At 35.8% G+C, this 19,805-nt stretch overlaps 1 protein-coding gene across 40 annotated transcripts in view; it reads right to left on the reverse strand.

Annotated features, from left to right (window-relative positions):
- RIMS1 (regulating synaptic membrane exocytosis 1) overlaps nucleotides 1-19,805 on the reverse strand; it is a 344,078-nt gene that overhangs the window by 142,523 nt on the left and 181,750 nt on the right. For all 40 annotated transcript variants that reach the window (XM_087773416.1, XM_087773380.1, XM_087773413.1 and 37 more), the window contains 4 exons: nucleotides 12,230-12,297; nucleotides 11,384-11,494; nucleotides 9,270-9,369; nucleotides 4,700-4,823 (listed from right to left, as the gene is read on the reverse strand). In XM_087773416.1, coding sequence (XP_087629542.1) covers nucleotides 4,700-4,823; nucleotides 9,270-9,369; nucleotides 11,384-11,494; nucleotides 12,230-12,297 — 403 coding nt within the window. The remainder of the gene's footprint in view (nucleotides 1-4,699; nucleotides 4,824-9,269; nucleotides 9,370-11,383; nucleotides 11,495-12,229; nucleotides 12,298-19,805) is intronic.

Here is a 19,805-nt window from a genome sequence, read left to right on the forward strand (position 1 = left end):
GCTTATATATATAGCTTTTATATATATATATGTATATATAAAAAATTATTGCTAGGAAATCTTCTCTTCCCTAATATATTTATCTTGTTTAAGTACAGCTCCACACAGAATTGCAAGACAGAAAAAGCAAATAAATCAATAAATTAAGTATGCAGTACAGTACTGATCACCAAACTCACGGCAGAGTATCCTAGCAAGCTCTGTAACAGTTCTGGTTTCTGCTATTGATTTCAGAATGTATATGAAATAATTCAAGTCTATGCTCCTGTCCATATTTAAACTTCTTACAAATTCAATAATCCACTTTACATAATCATTTCTTAAATATTACGTGCCCACAAGAAAATCACTGGTGTTATATATCCAGTGACTTTATCAAATGTATGAGTGGTATTTTTTTTAAACATTGGCATTTTAACTGAAGAATGAAAATTCTAAAAAGAAACTACATTCTAAAGCATATTAGGTAAGAAAATGAGTCTTATCTAGCCTGCTGTTACGGATTGCAGGAAATATTCTTACACTATGATTTACAAAAAAAGCTCTTTAGAAGAAATACTAGAAACTTCATGACTTGTAATATTCAAAATTAGACTAGTCAAAGCAAATGGTAAAAACAAAGTAAGAAGTAGCACAACCACTTATTGAAAATAAGAACAAAGTTTTGGTCTGCTTTCAGAGCAACGTGAATGTCCGAAAAGTAATGTCAGACACATTCCAGTAAAGAGCTGCTGACATCAAGCTTTGTCTTTCTGTCTCTTCTACCCCGAAAGGCCAAGCTTTTGTGATCTTACATGATGTTACATATGACTGTCTTATGTCTGATCCTTCCACAGCTCAATGAATACATAAATTAAACCAAACTTTACCTTAGGTTGAGACTACTCTGCAGATATATGGTCTGTGAGGATCACAATTTTGTAAAACACACGAACAGCTATAATTTCTCTGAAGGCTATAGTCAAGAGCTTGATCACTGAAAACAAACCAAATTCAAATGTGGTTGTAACCCACACTTCTTCAGGTTGCTCTAGGGACAGAAGCATTGTCCACTATACCCTACAGAGTTTTCAGAGTTTCTGAGTACCTGTCCCTAATGCTTATCCTTCTATTTCCAAAACCGTTCCTTCCCATCAGAACCTGTGGATCAATCTACATTTTGTACTAATTACATTACTTGAGCAACTCTGGAATTCAGTACTGCCTGGTTTATGATGGAGGCTCAACCTCCTTGTGAGGACCTAGAGCACAGCAGCAGTCCCTGCACAGAGGAGCTGAATCACACCAGAGAAACAACAATTTAGGCAATATTATCTGTGGAATTCCAAGCAAAGACAGCTAGCATCTGACAAAGAAAAGAGAGACAAATGAAAAAACATTTGTTTTACCTGCACTATCCCGTAGAGCTCACCTGAGCACACAAGAGACGGTTAGTTACCATGCCAGGTTTCTTCTCCAAAAAGCATACTGCCAGAGGATTTTCTATGCTGTCCTATGTTAACCGCCTCTCGCATTGTATGCATATTCATAGGTAATTCTTCCCCTCATATTTAGATAGCCAACCCATTAATTCTACTTTTTATAGATTTCTTATCTACCTTGTGTTGCAATCATTAGCATCAATTAGTTTCTATGGAGTTTTGAAGGTACTATTGTGGTTTTACTGTTTATTGTTGTTATGCCTTCATCTGCTAATAGTGTTACGTTTCCCATTTTTCTCTAATAAACATCCATTACTCAAAATTACATTTGCTGGTAGACACAGAAATCCAAATTTACAAGACTGAGCAAATTGTTCAGACATCAATTTTGTAACTGGCAGTCATCTAATTTGTGGGCTTAGAGTTCTCCCATTACTCACTTAAGCCAAACTGTCATATTTGGGCTTTTTAGACCTTATATGCTAGGACTTTTTAAATAGAGACCATTAAAAGTGCTGGTACATGATTTGCATTATTAATACTGAGAGATGAAAACACTTAAATTATGCAGACAAACATAGTTTTTCAGGTCTTTCGGGAACCTATTTCCTCACAGGAATTTTAGGTGTAATGGATTACCACTTAATGCTGTATAAAGCAGCTTCGATTTTGCTGAGTCAGCACCTAAAGTAGACACAAAACTTTGATATACTACATTTGTTGGATTAAATAAAATTCCCTGTCATGAATTTGAAACAATCACATCATTTGGATAACAAGACAAGGAGAAGCTAGGGGGAAAAAAAGTAATCTGTTAATGCAAGCAAACCATTTCCCACTATGTAACACAATTTACATAGAGTATAATTATTTAAAAAAAAAAAAAAAAAAGAAAATCCTGTGCAATATGTTCTTTTTTTTGTTAACTAATATCAGGATTTCCTTCATTGTACAATGTCCGATATTTTTTGTAGTTTTAAGGTGACAGACAGGTAAATCCCAATCTGATACAAAGCAACAGGACTTTGACTCATTACTGCTGGAGAAAGGAAATATCTTTAAATTTCAAAGTTATATGCTCTACTTGCTTTGGGATATTTATTTGCTCTTCTCAAAAAAAAAAAAAAAATCAATCAAGACACAACTCTTCAAGAACAGTGGTGTTATAATATGTAAAAACCTCCATGCCAAGACTCCATTTATCTCAAAATAAAAGCACAAACTGATGTGCTCTATTTTTGCCTGTGTCTGGAAATAAACATGTATGGGTCATCCAAAGCAAAACTTTATATTTTATTGGTACTATTTCTGGGTGCACTTTTTGAGTGTAAAATTCACTAGTCAGATTCAGAAATGTTCTTTGATTTTGAATGCACTTCACATTCTATGCCTCAGTTCAACAGTTGTGGTATTTTCTCTCGATTTTTCTTCAAGAATCTGTCACTGGAATGTGGTGACCTGGTACTTCATTTTTTGAAGCTATTAGATTTATCAAATTCATAACCTAAAATAATCCAATTGGTTTAATAATGAAGTTATCTTAAAAGCTTAAGGATACACATTTGCAAATATACTGATAGCAATAAATATATCTAAAGCTCATTATTTAAAATACTAATCTAGCACTTTCCTTTTGCATCAGTTGTACAAATCAATTTTCAGGTTTTCTTCAACTGAGACATGGAGTTCCAGTCAGGTCCAGTATCAATATATTTATTTTCTGATGATTTAAACACAAAAACTAGACTTCCAAAAATCTCCTTATGGCATTTTATTTTTAATTACAAAGACATAGGACTGAATTCACAATTTTCAGTCAGGAATGTCTCCTAATTTATCCAACTAAAGAATGTAAAATAAGGTTTCTACTCCCCCACAGTCTCCATCTGGATGGTAATTTTAGCTTTTAACAACCACTATTATTGCATCAAGCTTTCGTTTTCCGTTAGAAGGCCAAACTCATAACTGGAATTAGCGATGAATGTTAATTTTATTTAAGTACTTTTAATAGTCATTGCCATTAAAAAGGCAGAACTCATTTGTAAAATATAGGTACACTTGCACAGTAAGACAAAACCAAACATCAAAAGCTGACATGAAATAAATGTAGAAGAAGAATGTTTTAGTCAGAAAGAAAATGAATAATGTTTTTTGTTCTAAAACTGAAAACTTATCATATTTGAGAGAGATAAAAATACAATTAGGATGAAATCTAGCAAATTCAAAATGAAATAATCATGCATTCCTAAGGAGGAAACAGGTTACCATCTACCTACAGGACAGTGATATTTAGAGACTTATAGTGAGTGCACATGAACTCTGGGAAGGTGACAAACGACAGAGAGATTTAAATTCTTTTAATTTTTTTTTTAAACTAGCCAAGAGTCACTTTTATTGTTAATCATGTGACTCTGTTCCGCAATACAAATATGAATTTACAATATATGATTAATATTCAATCCTGTAAGACTTAGCTCAAAATGGTCCCAACAGAGTCGTGTTCGGGGAAGGAGAGTAGAATATCACTAAAACAATTGTGACAAATGCAGGGCCAACCCCACTAATCTTATCAATTCAAACAGATTTTACAATCTTTTTAAGGCTTATTTGGCAAATCAAGCATATAAGAATTGTTACCACAAAACCCCAAACCTGGATTTATAATAAATAAAAATTAAGATTATAAACATATCACGTGAATGCTAATTTTTGATGAAACAAATTACCTTCACAGATAGGAAGGTATTTCTGTTTCCACTTTTGATTTTGATGCCAGTATCATTTAAGGCTAAATACAGTCTTTTCAATTAAGAGTTTTGGTTTTCCTTTTTTTTAGCTCTTTGAAGAATGCCTGTGTAAAATCCTACTAGCATTGACTGCTTAAAATCCTGCAATGCTCAATGTTTGCTGATTCTTCCTTCTACTCATGAATACTCGTATAAGTTATTCTGATTTAATGAAGCTAAAAGCCTGAAAAACAGATTTTTCTCATGCACAGGTCCACTTGATCCACCAATTTTACTTTGCCACTTGGCAAAAAAAACCTTGTTAGTACTTTGACCATACAGGAAACAACATTTATACTTATATATATCACTGCAAAGATCCAAGATTGTAAATGACAGTGAAGAAAATGGAATATACAGAATGTCGATAATATAAAATGAATCATATTCCATTATTGAGAGATAAAAAATAATGAACTCACAAGTAGTCCCCTTAAAAGTCCCATTAGTAGAAGTAATAACTGTGCTTAAGAAGCAAGTCTTTAGCCTTACCCAATAGGCCTTGAAACAATAATTTCAACTTGAGGTTCTGATTTTGATTCTAAAATAATGTTGTAAACTTCTTCATTTGTAGCTCCAGGCAAGGGTTTACCATTCCATTCTAGAACTTCATCCCCTTGAATTTAAAGAGAAGTTTATCTCATTTCTATATTCTTTTAGAAAGAAGTGCAAAACATTTATGAAATCTATATAAACAAGTAACATTGCCCGAAATCAATTAAAAAGCTGTGCTGAAACCAAAAAAGGTTTTTGAGATACTATCAAGACTCCTTTCTCAGAACACAGCTAAAATTTGTACACACAAAACATATTAAAGAAACCACTTGTGCAAACATATTAAGTATGTCCAAAACAATACAGCACCTGTTATTGCGCTATGAAATGGAAGAGTCTTTTTAAAAGATCCTTTATTAACTATCGGCAATAAAATTTGAAAACAGGTTAATCTTCAAAAATTAAAAATATAAATACTTACTGTTAAGCCTTTACAAATCATGACATTTTATTACAATTTATATACTGTGCATTTCAATTTCTCTACAAAAAGGGCAGTCTTCACTGTCTGTGTCAAACGAACCAAAAATAAAAGCAAGGAGTGAGTCACTGTCTCCTGAGGATGTTAGAGGGGACAGAAAGGAAAACATGATGTGAAAGTTATTTAGATAACTTTCTTTTTTCAGCTTGCCATTTCTGGAATTTAAATAGTATGTACATCGCATTGTACTTTGGCATTATTATAAAAAGGTGAAAATCTTGAAGTATAGTTTCTAAAGAAAGATCAGTACATACAATTAAACTGCAGGAAACATAGGGCAAGTTTACACTCTCATACCCCATCATATGCAGCAGTCAAAACTTCACAACCACTATCTGATGCCACATATAACTTTATTGACAATGATTTTATCTTTCTTTATTGACAATGATTTCTTCTTAATCAGATTCAGTCAGGAACAACCCTTCAGCTGCTGCCTTTGCTCCCTTCTGAGGAGATCTAAGCCAAATGATGAAACTTGTGCTTGTTAATAAACCAAGGAAAGCTATCCTAACTGAAGTTCAACCTACCAAAACACATGGCTTCAATTTCTCTTTAAGTTCAGCGATTGTCAGTCCTTTTTCCCAAACAGCCTATGTTTTGGTATTTTAAGAATGGACTCTGCAGAGAACTCCACTGGCTTTGAAGCATTTTGGCATTCTTTAAAACATAAGGGCTTTCTAATGACAGACTTAATAAATGCTTGCGGACATAAGTTTAATTTTCTACCATGTTGTTTAGCTGAAATGGATTTAAATATTTTGTATATTTATTACATAATCTTATGTCAGGCGGAACAGGAATCAGGTATTGTCTAGGAGCTTCATTTAAAATTTATACAACTCAGTGAAAACACACTTAGTTTCTTCTGTAATTCTAACTGTATTTTAAAGCTAACAACTGTTATAAACTAATATGCTGTTTTTCCCTAAAATAAAATCCAATTGCTTTAGAGATAATTGGCTTACCTTACAAAAGCATTCCAGGCATTAAAAGGAACAAGATGTGGCCAGCTTTGCAATAGTTATAATTTAATAGCAAAAACCGACAGAGACATATGCTAAATTTCTAACACTAAAAATCACGATTTAAACTTAATGTACACAGCAATGAATCTATCACATTTTGAAGAAGACAAAATAGATGCAACATGGTCGAGAATCCTGAAGAGGAAGGTGTCTGTATCGCTATTTTAGAGGACTTAAGCAGCTTTTTGAGAGTCACTAAGAGATCAAACAATTAAAAAAAAAAAAGAATTGCCAAGATGATTAAACGTAAGATCATCATAGTCTGAATGCTAAATTAACAGAAGTGGCTCCAATTATTCTTACTGAAAACGAGATCCAAATGGAGATTTGACCAAAATGGCACTTTGCTAGTTCTAACCAGATCACCACCATCCATCTTTTGCTCAGCTTGTCTAGTTCTTGATCTTTTTGACCAGCCAAGCCCTTTTACGTTGTCTCTTTCATCTAAGATGCTGTCTATAAGGCTTACATTCTGATTTCTGCTCTCAGTAACAGGCATGGAAACAGGAAAACACCGTCCAGATACTCAAACTTGGACATAGGCAAAACCCAGCTGGACATTGTCCTGTGCAACCTGCTCTAGCTGAACCTGCTTAAGCAGTGGGGTTGGACTAGAGATCTCAAGAAGTCCCTACCCACCTCACCCATTCTATGATCCTGTGATACACTGCTACAAATTGAGATGAGATGAACTCCCTGGTCTTAAGTCCCACTGTAGTAGCCCAGAGTTGCAAGTCAGTCACTCAAGGAGCTGTTAGACACCTTATGCTGTAGAGGTTTAGGATAACCAAGATATCTGCACAAAGTTGGCTGGCAGAACCTACAGGACACCTGCACCCTTATGGAGCCACTTCTGCTGGTGAGGCATATATCCCAGGATATCTAAGATGCCTCTAGAAAGAAATATTAATGCATCTCCCACTTACTGATGCATGTTCAGCAGAGGTAGAAATTTTTCAGACTTATGCTGCAAATCTCTGAATTTTTTAATATTCATTTCTAAAATAGTAATTTGGATTGGGAGATACCTCTGGGGATCAGCTAGTTCCAATCCCTGCTCGAAGTAGGGACAATATCAAAGGACAGAGCAGGTTGCTCAAGGATTTGACCAGAGGAGATCTGGTATCTCAAAGGAAGGACATGCAACATCTCCTCTGGGCAACCTGTTCCAAGCCTTAACTATCCTCTCTAGATAGATAAAAGAAAAAAGATTTCCTCAAACAGGATCTCCCTCATTCCGGCTTGTGCACGTTGCTTGTTGTGTGATCAGTGTGCACCTCTGAGAAAAGTCTGGCTCTGGGTTCTCTACACCCTCCCATTAGCCAGGTAAAAACAAGAATTAGGCTCTCCCATAGTCTTTTTTTTGCCAGTCTGAACAAACCCAGTTCTCTCCGCTTCTGGTATGCCACATGCTCTAGACCCCTAATCAACTTTCTGTCCCTCTGTCCAAACTGGTCCAGTTTGTCAGTATCTCTCTTGTACTAGAGGAACCCAAACTGGACACAGTACTCCACATACAGCCTCATGAGCACTGAACAGAGAGCAACAACCACCTCCCTCAACCTGCTGGCGACAATCCTGCTAATACAGCCCTGTACATCACTGGCATTTGCTGCAAGGGCGCTTTGCTGACTCATGTTCAACTTACTGTCCTCCAGCACCTCCAGACACTTTTCTGCCAAGCTCCTTTCTAGCTGATGATTGGCTCCTAGTGCTTACTGTTGCACTGGGTTGTTCTGTTCCTGATGCAAGACTTCATATTTGCCTTTGTTAAAATTTATGAGGTTTGTACAATTACTCAAAGATTTATCAACTAGCCAAATTTTGGAGGTTTTTCAAAAAGATGACAAAGCATGTTTTCCTAACAGCAAGGACTCATTCATGCCGTTTTTTGCGTTTTAGTCCCATACAATAGGATGAATAGACCTTCATTCACTGAAAACATGTGCAAAACAATATATTTTTTTCTGTGAAATTATTTTGGCTCTAAAAATATTTTTAGAAATTAAAAATAGCTTTGACTTAAAAACAACCTAGACCAGACATTAGAAATATAATATTTCAGCCCAAATAGTTCAAGATTAGTGGAGAAAAACTTATTTTCTGTAATTATAATCTGCAGTTAAAAATCTATAAACAACTATAATAATTGGTGCTACCAACTCCATGTATATTGACTTGGTAAAAAAAAAAAAGCAAATGGCAAAACAAAGTAGGATATTTTTAGAGACTCATCATTTTTTCTACTTCTTTATTACAATTTGCTTCATGCAATTATCCTAAATTCACACAAGTTGTCATCGGAGCTTCTGGATTCCTAAGAAGGCATTGCATAGACTTTGGTTTGCTAAGACAGCCCTTGGAAAGTAGTTGCTTAGAACCATGGTAAAAATATAAACCATTAAGAAGTAATTTCAAAAACCAACTGCTGTGCATAGTTCTCGCTTCATGTAGAAGCTTGAAAAGTGCCAACAGCACAGCCACTTATTTGTAAGTGCAGAATATACATCTTACATAAAGGAAATATTTTAAGATCTTTTTTGGGGGGTTGTTTTCCATTTTTATTTGTAACAATTCACATTGAAAGAAGGGCTAATAAAGTCCACTGTGTACACAGGTGGCACTTTGGCGCAAGTAAAGTAACTGTAGTGAGTTTTGTTTGCCACAATGAAACAGTTTTTTAAAAAGTTACATTGCTTCTATAGAGTGTAACAAGCAGCTCCTGAGCTAGCAGGCAAAAATTTACCCGTGACACTCAGTCCTGACACCAGCACTGATCAGGAGTGCCTTGTATTGTGCTCATACAGCCAAGCAATTGGAGTTAATAATAATTTAGAAATGTAGGCAACCGTGGCATTCCATAATAACTTTACAGTATTGTCCTGTATTTAAAAAGTATTAGCATATGACATGACCAATGTTAATATAAATTAACAGCTGCATTACAAAAAGCCATAATTAAAAGACAATATATTTTGTATGCAACTGATTGATTTACCTGCTCTGAGATGCCCCACCACATCAGCCAAGCTACCTTTCTTCACTTTGGTAATGAAGGCACCGAGTCGTCCCAATTCTGTCATTTTTCCTCCAACAACCTGGTTAATCATAAATTTGTGAGTTTCCAAGCCATAAACCAGATGTCAGATCAAGCATAAATATACAGACAGATCAGTTTTCACATCATTTTTTAAATTAAACTTGAAATATACATAAGCAATCTATTGTCCATTGGGGCTTCACGGAGGCTTAAAGAAAAAGTCAAAGATACAAAAAGGCCAGATCTGCTTTAAAAGAAGTGAAGCTGACATAGAATGAATAAAATTGATATTCCTGCCCATGTGTTTGACTAATCAATCTTACGCAGTTTGCTAAGTATCTAAATTTGTTGCAGAAAAAACGTTTCTTAATAAATAACCAAGAAAATGTACTTTTTGCAAATAGAGGTCTGTCATGTTCTGAAGTTTAAATTGCAAGTGCACATCAAACCAAACGTATGAAAATCCCAAAATGCAATTGGTATAACAACTAAAAACTTAGCAAATACACTATTATGAAACACAGGCAAACAGGTCACAAGAACATTACTACTGCTAAAACCCAGGCCCTCTCATCCAAGCACATGACAGGACAAAACAGCAACTTCTGGCTTTTGTTAAACAGAACTGAAGAGAGCTATTTTTGAAGACAACTGCCTGATACAGAGATCAGGAAAATCAGAAAAAAAAAAAAAGGTGCCCTCAAGAGATTAGATTTTTAATAAAATATAAAACAAGAAAATGCAGTCTTGCTGACTTGTTATTATTCTCTGTCTTGCTCTCTCCAGTCAGGTTTTTCTGTCGGGAATATCCTGGGAGGAGTTTTATAATAAAATGAAACAGTGGAACGCTGCTTAGTTAGGTATTATTTCCCCATGTTGCAACCACAATTACTAGTAGGAGCTTTAATACAGATATATATCCAAGAAGATTCAGAAGCCCACCTGCCAACAAAGTTGTCATGAGATAATGTGTTAAATTTATCAGTGGGGGCCTTAGCTCATAACATTTTTTTTCTCACATATTGAAAAAAAAAATCTTGCTGACATAAGAATTCAGCCTTGTGCTACAGACTACTAGACATTTAGTAGAGTGAAGCTGTTCTCATCTTCTGTATTCCCACATCACACTATCTCACTTGAAGGTGGGTAAATGGCTCTTACCCAGGACATGCCATTACCATGTTCACAAGGTTCTTTCCTGATTTAATTCCCACCATGATGAGCAGAACTGACAACCCACATCTCCGTCACATGCGAGGGACTGAACTATCCTAAGTGGATGGGAATGTTTCATATTTTGCATTATTTATGTTTTTCTCAGTGGCGAGAGGAAGACACCCAAATTAAATTCTCTGTGTCATCTTTGGAGCTCCACATAGTTAAAAACATACACGGAGAGAGAAATTCTTGAACTGGCACACTGTACTCCCCATCAGCTTCAGAAGTAAAGTGCTCTCTCTTTTAAGTGTTACAGCAATTTAGGGACATGAACCTAAAAGTCCACTACAAATGACTAACGTAGGGGTTTAAATCATCTGGATAGTGTTGACAATGTCTTAATGTTGGGGCACCGTATTAACTGGAATTACATTTAATACAATCCCTACTATGCTTTAAAAGGTTTTTTGCAAATTTTTGTGTAAATGTTTAGTTTCATTCTACAAAATTTCTGTTTCCGAATGGCTGTGTGGATTTTAAACACTGACCTTGTAAACATTTGCATCTGGATGACATTTATGTATGTGGATTATGAGATTAATTACTTGACTGAAATGCAAACAGTACAGCTAGAAAAGGCAGGACAATGTGCAGTATACGTCTTGCAGACAGGAAGCTGAATAAACATGCACTTTTTTAATCAAAACGGTTCAGCTCCTTTGCCATGGATGAGTGCAAGACTGCATAGAAGGATAATTTATCTATATAATTTTCAAAACTTACTAAAAATGAGGAATATATTTTTGTCAAATGACCATATAATTGGAGAGTCCTCTGATTTAGTGTGTTAAACCTCTAGGTCTAAGGTCAGTGGAAGTTTCTTTCATTTACCACATAAACCACGTAATACTTACTTTTAGCCCCAACAATGCACCTGATTCTTTTGGCATGGTTGTTCTCTTGTTAAGAATAACACGCCCAATTAAGCGATCTCCCTCTTTAGAAGGCTGCCACGTTACTGGATGCTGTTAAAAAAAACAGCAGTGGAATTAAAGAAGTGCAACCACTTCCTGTATTTAGGTGAACATCTATAAATCAATAAAATTTCTGGATCATTATGTCATGGTAGACACAAACATCCTTCAGATGTGTTACATATTGCACCTGAGCTTTATATTATTATATCTCTTGGACTCCGGCTTCATTAAATATTTATGCTTTAAAAAAAATCTCAGCACTAAGTCCACACGTAGAATTATAATACAAGTCCAAGTTCAATACAATTAAACATTTAAAACATACCTTAGGTAATAAAATTAAACATTTACTTTTAAATTCCATGACATGAAAAGTGCATTCATAAATTCTGTTCTTTAGAATAATATATGTGTTATACAGCTCTACCATATGCATTCACTATATAATAAAAATCCAAATGATCCTTTCCCACTCCAAGTCAATAGAAAAAGTCACTAATCCCTCCCAGAGCAGCATCACACCCACAGCTGCTTTTGTGGTGTGTAGTGAAATCTAGTATCATGTCTACAAAAGAATTAAATTCCAGTTAAAATTCAGGCAATTTTACTAGCATACATTTCGATGAAAATTTCTTTCTGATTTCAATATCCATGATCAAATAAACCAAATTCTCATATAATTTGTATAAAGTAATTTTTTACAACAAAACATCTATGCTAAACTCAAAGAAACAGCAATCATTTTAATTCATACTTATGAACCTCTTTTTCCCAATTTCTTACCGAACTAATAGGGGATGTCTCCCTGCTGTGCCACGTGGCAGGATCCAGCCAGTAATAATCCAAGTCACCTGGAAGAATATGAATAGAAAGAAACGTGTAATCTCTCAAACAGAGAAAGATGTATGAATGATTACTTTTGCATGCATGAATTTTAATGCACAATAGTTTGATGAAGCAAATACATAACCTGTATTATGATTCAAATTTGAAAACAATATAGCCTAATAATATAAAAACAAATCCACGCGATACTACATTTATTTGGACCTCTGCTTTTTCATGAATTGCACCTCAGAGTCGATTGTGCACTCCAGCTGTTTTTGACTTTTCCCAGTCATCTTCCAGGAATGGACCCCAATGCATTGCACTCACAGCCCTCCTCCTTCCCCCCTGTCTCCATAACAAACACACAGGAGTACAGCTAATGATGACACGAGAGAGAATACTCCACAAAATAGGCACTTAGCTATAGTTAAGGACAGAACAGTCAACCACACTCAAGAATCTCCCAAGTAGTTGATCAATACTGTGACAACAGGTGCCGTACAGACAGAGAGGCACAGGAGCTGGTACAGGGTAATACAACACCACACAAACAGAGCAAAATACAAACAGCCACACAAATAGAGCAAACAGTGCCAACAGCAGATACGAGGTTGCAATCTTTCATTTCGCTTGGGACAAACTTATATACTCTGTACATCAAGAATAAATCCATGAATGACAGCGGTCTGGAAGTCATGAGCCCATCGGGCCGAGGAGGGGAACTGTGAGTAGGGTTTGGGAGAAAGGGCAGCAGGGTGTAACACCAGAGAGAGTATATACGAATTCATGGAAAGCTAAGGAAACTACAGTTTGACTTAATATATTACAGCTGTAGAAGGCTGAGTTGGTAGCAAAAATCTACCAACTTCACTGGCAGCTGTCTGTGATAGAGGACTGATGTAACTGTGCACTCCAAGATGGAAAAGGACGAGGCAGGAATTGGCAAGAGGAAGAATATCAGGCAGTGCATTTCAGAGCGCAATTTTCTTTACAAAGAGGAAGGGTGCAGGTGGTATTGGGAAGGACATAGGAGAACGATGCAGGCTAGAATAGATCCAACAGAAGGATAAATCTGAGACCGATACAGCATGAACAAGTCTGAAGTATTTCTGTGCTAGCACTAGTTTTAAACACAATATACTTGTGAGCTCTGAACCTTGGTGTTATTTCATCCCTTTGGGCACTGCCACAGTGTATTAACAAAAACGCAATAGTGTCATTAGAAATGAGAATGACCACTCTTTCTAATGCCCTCTTGCAATACAGTAGTATATAAAAGCTTGATCTGAAATAACCAAGATGTATTTTTTAATTTTATCTGAGAAAAAATAGATCATTCTGCCATTTAGCTTACAATGCCTTTAAACATACAAACAAAGAAAATCCCCCCCAAACAAAAATCTAAACTATCACTTCAGAGGTTAGTTTTAGACCCTGAAGGAAATACAGTCACTTCTCACTGAGGTTTATATCCAGACCTGCTCTCCAGGCATTTTTCACTCTCACTTAAGGCAGAGAACCTTGGTCATTTGAAATATGCTAGTGGAAGAGTTTAATAATACTGCTTTTTGAATTCGTAAGTGATTTTTTTTTTCCAGGTCTTTAAAGTATTATGTCCCAGAGTTAGTTTTTGTTATGGAACAACTCTTCACATGCTTTCCTAACAACATTCCTACAAACTCTTTACTGATCATTTAAAAGCCACCAGGTAAAAAACCTACTTTATCATTAAAGTCAGACATTTATTGCTGATACCCTCTGTACTGGGCTTTTATTAGATGTCTGTGTTCTAGAATAGATAACTACTCTTAGATAAAAGCCCAAACAAAGCATGCTTCTAGCAAGGAAAAAAATATACAATTACATGAAGAGTTTATTATTTTTGACTCCTTTTCTACAAATATTTGGATGCTGATTATGAAATACTAGTTGTCCCACTCTTTATAAAATCTTTAATAGCTTGCCATCTACCTGATCATATGCACTAGCCTATTTTTAAACAGATTATTATTATCATATGCATAACCACACAAGGCAGTTTATGGTTGCATTAGCTACTGCAGTTCTGCAATTTTGGAGAGCTTAACTTCACATTAAAGATCTTTCAGTTTTATTTTTAGCATCATTCCTTGCACCTTTATAGACTTCAAAATTGCAACAAGAGCAACAAATTCAACAAACCAGACTGCCACCCCAAGTGCTGGCAGTAAGCTGGGACCTGTGGCACAGAGCTCTCCAATTTTTAGTGACGGACTCAACGGTAACACCAAAAAGCAACTCTCTCCTGTGTGAGCTGGCCTGCCACCAGCAAAACACAACACACTTTGCCTCCATGTTTCACAGCTATTTGCTCAGCAACAGAGAAACGTTCAGGCAGGAATAAATGTCAGCTCCTGCATGCAGAGGTGTGTGTCCAAGCACTTAACGACATTTCTGCTCTTGTCCCCATTGCTCCCTGCTCTTCTTTCTTCCTTCCCCAGCTTTAGCTTCTGGGTCCAAGTTTCCTTGCTGCTCTTCCTTCTGGTTATTGCATACCCGTGACCATCTGATTCATGCATCTAGCATCCTTCCCCACCAAGTTCCTGCTGTAGCAAGATCCTCTCATATGTCTTCTGCCTTGATTCTTACCTTTTAATGTTCCCTCCTCACCCACTACCTACTCTTTGCTGCCTTTCTTCCCTGTCTGTTTTGTTGCCATCGTCCATCTTCTGTCTCCTGCTTCTGGCTTTGGTGTCCTCTCTTCAGGTGGAGTATTTTAATCCCTCCTTCCCCTCATGCCCCTTGATACTAAGCTACATCCTCACAACCCCCTCCTCCCACACATAAACCTTTAGCTTTCTGTCCCTTTCACCCTTCCTGTCTGTTCTGCACTTTTTGGTAAATTCCAAGCCACCGTCTACGTCCACCCCGGCCAGCCACGGCCATGGTCCTTTTGCCCTCTGCTCTCAGAAGCTGAGAGCGGAAACTGCACTGCAAATGCTGATGTACTGAGCTGGAGCATAGATGATACACCAGGAATGCATAAAGGTAGCTTTCAAACAAAAATTCTCGACTGAAAGTGATAGATCTACAATTTGGTGAATATTTTAAAAGCTGCAAAAATGCATGAATTGGGGAGAAAAAAGAAAAGAGTCTACATTCTTCAAAAATGACTGAATTTTTAAATTCCCATTAAAATTAAGTATGAAATAGACCACTGGCATGAAAACTTTTTGTTGAATCTACAACTGCAAAAAGGGTTTTACAATGGAAAGTGCAAGTTATTCCACATTCATAAACACTCATAGAACAGAACACACAAATTAAAACAGAAAGGAACAAAATCCCCAAATGAGCTTAAAACATATTTTATGCTAGCAACGCTGACACTAGGTCTTGATATCTGCAGTTAAGTACTCTGTTACAGCTATACCTTTAAAAATAATTTCTCCTTGATCATCCTATGTCATTGCTGCTTCTTTACTTAATACCTATTTATGCCGTTCTTGCACTGCCATACCCTAGAACTGACTATTTGTTTAATTACACAAAATAATTTCACTGAACTAGTATTTTAGAGATCCAGGAATAGGTAAATAACATGCAAAAACTTACAGTCTAAGAGCATAGTTTCAGAATTTCAGATTTTCTCAAAAAAAACCCCACCAAAACTCAAAACAAAAAAACCTATACACAGAGTACTCTCTCCACTGGTAAAAGTCACTAAAAATAACTAGTAAATTAAGACAAATTTAAGACATTATGGAGAGGAAAAAACAACTTTTCTAAGGAGTAAATGATTGATTTACAGGCTTAAATGGCTTTTAAACACTTTTTAAACAATGCTTTAAATCTAAAAATATGAAAAATGTAAAAATAATAAGCCCCTATGAAAATATACATACGCATACCATTATTTTTGTACATTACTGATATATTTCTAAAACTTAAAAACTGTATTTCAACTTAAAGCATACCATTAAACATGCATTTGCAGTTATAATGCATGATTTACTTCAGACCAATGGACTGAAACAAGTATATATTTTTAAAACTTTTTTCCTGAGGGAATAATTCAAAAGTTGTATCCTGCCAGCAATGAAATATTTTTCCTATTAACATGCTGCTGCTAGATTGCTTTACTCTTGGACACAGATGGATATAATCATAAATCTACTTTACAAGACACAAATGTGTTGAGTTTTCTTCTGTGAGAAGTTTTTTGCAGTCTTCGATCAAATTTCAAGATGGGGAGTAAAACTTTAATAAATCGCCGTTGTTTTTATATCCGCAACATGCATTCCTTCAAAATAAAGGGAAAGCAAGATTCACACCACCAAAAAAGCATTTTCTCTAAAATACTTCATCTTCTGCAGCACTACCCATACCAAAAGCTAATGGTGGGATACTGCGATTTTGAGTGAAATCCTGCAAAGCTGCGAAGTCCTGGAAATGACAGCCTTGTCTCTCTTGCAAAGCCGAAACAAGCACAAAATATGAGAAAGTCCGTTATTATGTATGACCAGTCGTGCTGATTTCCAAAGAGTCTTGAATACTGAAGATAAAATACCCCAAGATGTTTTCCCAAATCCATCCAGACTGTATTCAGAGACTACTGATATTCAGCAAAGAATGTGCTCTGGTGTTTCGCTCAAATCCAGATGCACTAGATTTGCAGCAGTTACTTAAGACAAGAAGCAGACAGTCTCATGATAAGAGTCAGTCAGCCCATGTTAGGCACTTAATTGAGCCTAACATGTAGCTGCTAATTAATAAAGCAGTTCTATCACGTAACTAGGAAACTTAGACAATTATTTTCAGAGGCTGCATCTAAAATTAAGGTGCAAACTGGCTTCCTATACAGTCAGACTAGATCTCTCTAATTCTCACATGCAACAGCCATTTAAGTATTTACTTTTGTTAATTTTTAGGGCCAAATACAGCCTGCATTAAACAAACAATAAAGCTTATCAAAGACCTGGAACATCCTCTGTTATGTCTTCCACAGATCCCATAGAACTGGATCAGTATCTCATGGAAATGATCAATTGTTTCCCAAGGTAAAAATCAATAGAAGCCACATCTCAACCTACAGAAAGTTACAACAAACGTAAAAGAAACTCCATGCATCAACTTGATTGCCTTCCTCCTTCGTAGCCTGAGTATTCATGAGTTAGAAGACCACGCTACATGCTATTGGTAAATGTCTTCAGCACACTGTTATTGCCATCAAAAACATCTGGCTGCTGTCACAGACGTGATAGGTCATATTGTTAAGCAAGAAAGTACTTCTATGCCCAAGAAAAAAAAAAGATGCCAATCATTTTATCATGTCAGATAAACAATTTATGTTTAAATCATTATAGTCAAGCTGCTAACCACATAAAGAAAAAACACGAGTACCCTGGCTTGACAGACAGCCCTCACATCTAAGTGGCAAGCAGAGAATTCAAAAGCTACCTATTGCTTATTTATACAGAATGCTTCACAAAAATGCTCATTATCTCCTTGCTCTCAAATCAACCCACTTCAGATGCCTACAGTTAAGAATTTAAATCCTTGCAGAACAAGGTCTGTGTTTTACCATTTATGCAGTTCAAGGACAGGCTGGCTCATGCAGTATGTGGGAAGAATGCACCACATGACTGTGAAGTTTAGCTTTTATTTTGTACAGAAAATATATAATTGCATTGGATTTGAGTTCCCTGCTGGCACCTGTCCTAAACACTGAATGCTAACACACTCTAAGACTCCAAAGTTCAAATAAAGACTAGTACTCCATACAAGTGACAATTTACATACATATATAATACTTATATGTGGAGTACCGACCTGGCACACATGCCTGTGACCCCTATAGCTCCCAAAGCTAGAGCCAGCCTCTCAGCTTGTTCCCTCAATTCAATATTTATTTAGGCATTTTAACATAATTATGAGATATAAGATTGCTTTTCTACATCTTAATTAAATTTCTGAGTGGCAGTAAATCATTGAAAAAGGGTCTCTGGGGCTTTACCAAGCACTAGGCTTTCAGATATAGATAACTGACAACCTGGGCTTATCCAGCACACACTGAAAATAAATGTTTATTCTTTACTTTCGTGTTTAGAAGATAAGGACATTTCATACTCTTTCTCACAAAAAATGAACACTTCAGCATTTTATTTTGAAACAAACCCCTTAGTTTAAAAATCTTTCTTAAAGTGGTAGTTACATTGTGAGCACAGTGCAGGTTGCAATGCTAATTAGTATTTGCAAACCAGAAATCCAGAAATAATTAGACAAGAAAGTAGTGAACTCATGAAATACTATTTTAATTGTTAAGGACACTAATACTAAACTAAAACTAGTGAAAAGAAAATCCACTTGACTTCTCCCTGAGTTAGTATTGCAAAGTTGTTTCTTTACAAGAGTTTGCAAATTCACCATTATTTTTGATTTTGCAAAGGAATAATTTGTCAGTGGCTGATTACTAAGAATTCTTTCAATATATACCTTTTATCTGAGTGCAAGGTGAATTTTCTGTGGACTGTTTAAAATATAACATGAGTTTCTTATCAAGATATTTACTTAGCAAAGACTTTTTTATTTTATGGATTGTGATTTTTTTTTAATGAGGAATACAGTTTACACATACACTCTTCTATAAGAAAGTATTGCACTTGTGTTCATTGATGGCTCAAGAAGGTTTCTCAAAAGGTAGACTTGCAAAAGACCTTCACCTTCCAACACAAAAACAACTGGGCCCATTTGTCTGTTCACAAGGTGGACTTCCTACCTGAATTATCTCAGTGTTGTTAGAAGGCTTTATAAATTACTGAAAGCAAAGATTACTAATCTTGCCAATGGAAGCTTGAAGCCAAAAATCACAACCTATCCAGTCAAGTAACAAACTGAGGATTTGTGAATGTTTCTAAAACTTTTAATACAGACACAGGGAAGGTAACAAGGAAGCTGTTCTAAGTTTCCCGAATCTCTAGGGAGTCTGCTCATGAGACTCCTTGAGCCAGCATTATTTAGTTCCTTCACTCAAACACTGAGAGTGTTGAAGAGTTCATCAACCCTTTCCAGCTAAATGCTTATTTTTATCTCAGAGACTGTCTAAAATGTTATTCTGAGGATGTGTATGTCTTATTGTAAGCATGTGAGTCCAAGAATATATATGATCCACAAAGCTCACAAAGGATGGCTCTTAGAAGCATGTTCTGTAAGGTCTTCAGAAAGTGTGTTTCGAGTGTTAAAGAACCTGGAGAGACTTAGAGATATAAAATACTACGTAAGATGCATGAACTTCCATTACTTTGAAAAGTTCCTTTAAAAGCTTTATTAAAAATATTTTGTTGAGGCTATCAAAAAAAGTCGTTAGCACTACCAAGAACTTCAAATCAGCATGCAAACATTTTAATTGATTTTTGATACTGTGGTATCTAAAGATTTAAGAAAAAATTTGTTGTCTCAGAGCGAGCTCCGAGTGCTGATTTTGCTGACTTTGATTACTCTCTTAAGTGGAAGCTAATTCTGTAGATGGATGGATGGAGATCTCCTTTTTGAA

This window comes from Nipponia nippon, unplaced genomic scaffold (genome assembly GCF_047370975.1).
Source record: "Nipponia nippon isolate SJK-2023a ecotype South Korea unplaced genomic scaffold, ASM4737097v1 scaffold_4, whole genome shotgun sequence".
NCBI lineage: Eukaryota > Metazoa > Chordata > Aves > Pelecaniformes > Threskiornithidae > Nipponia > Nipponia nippon.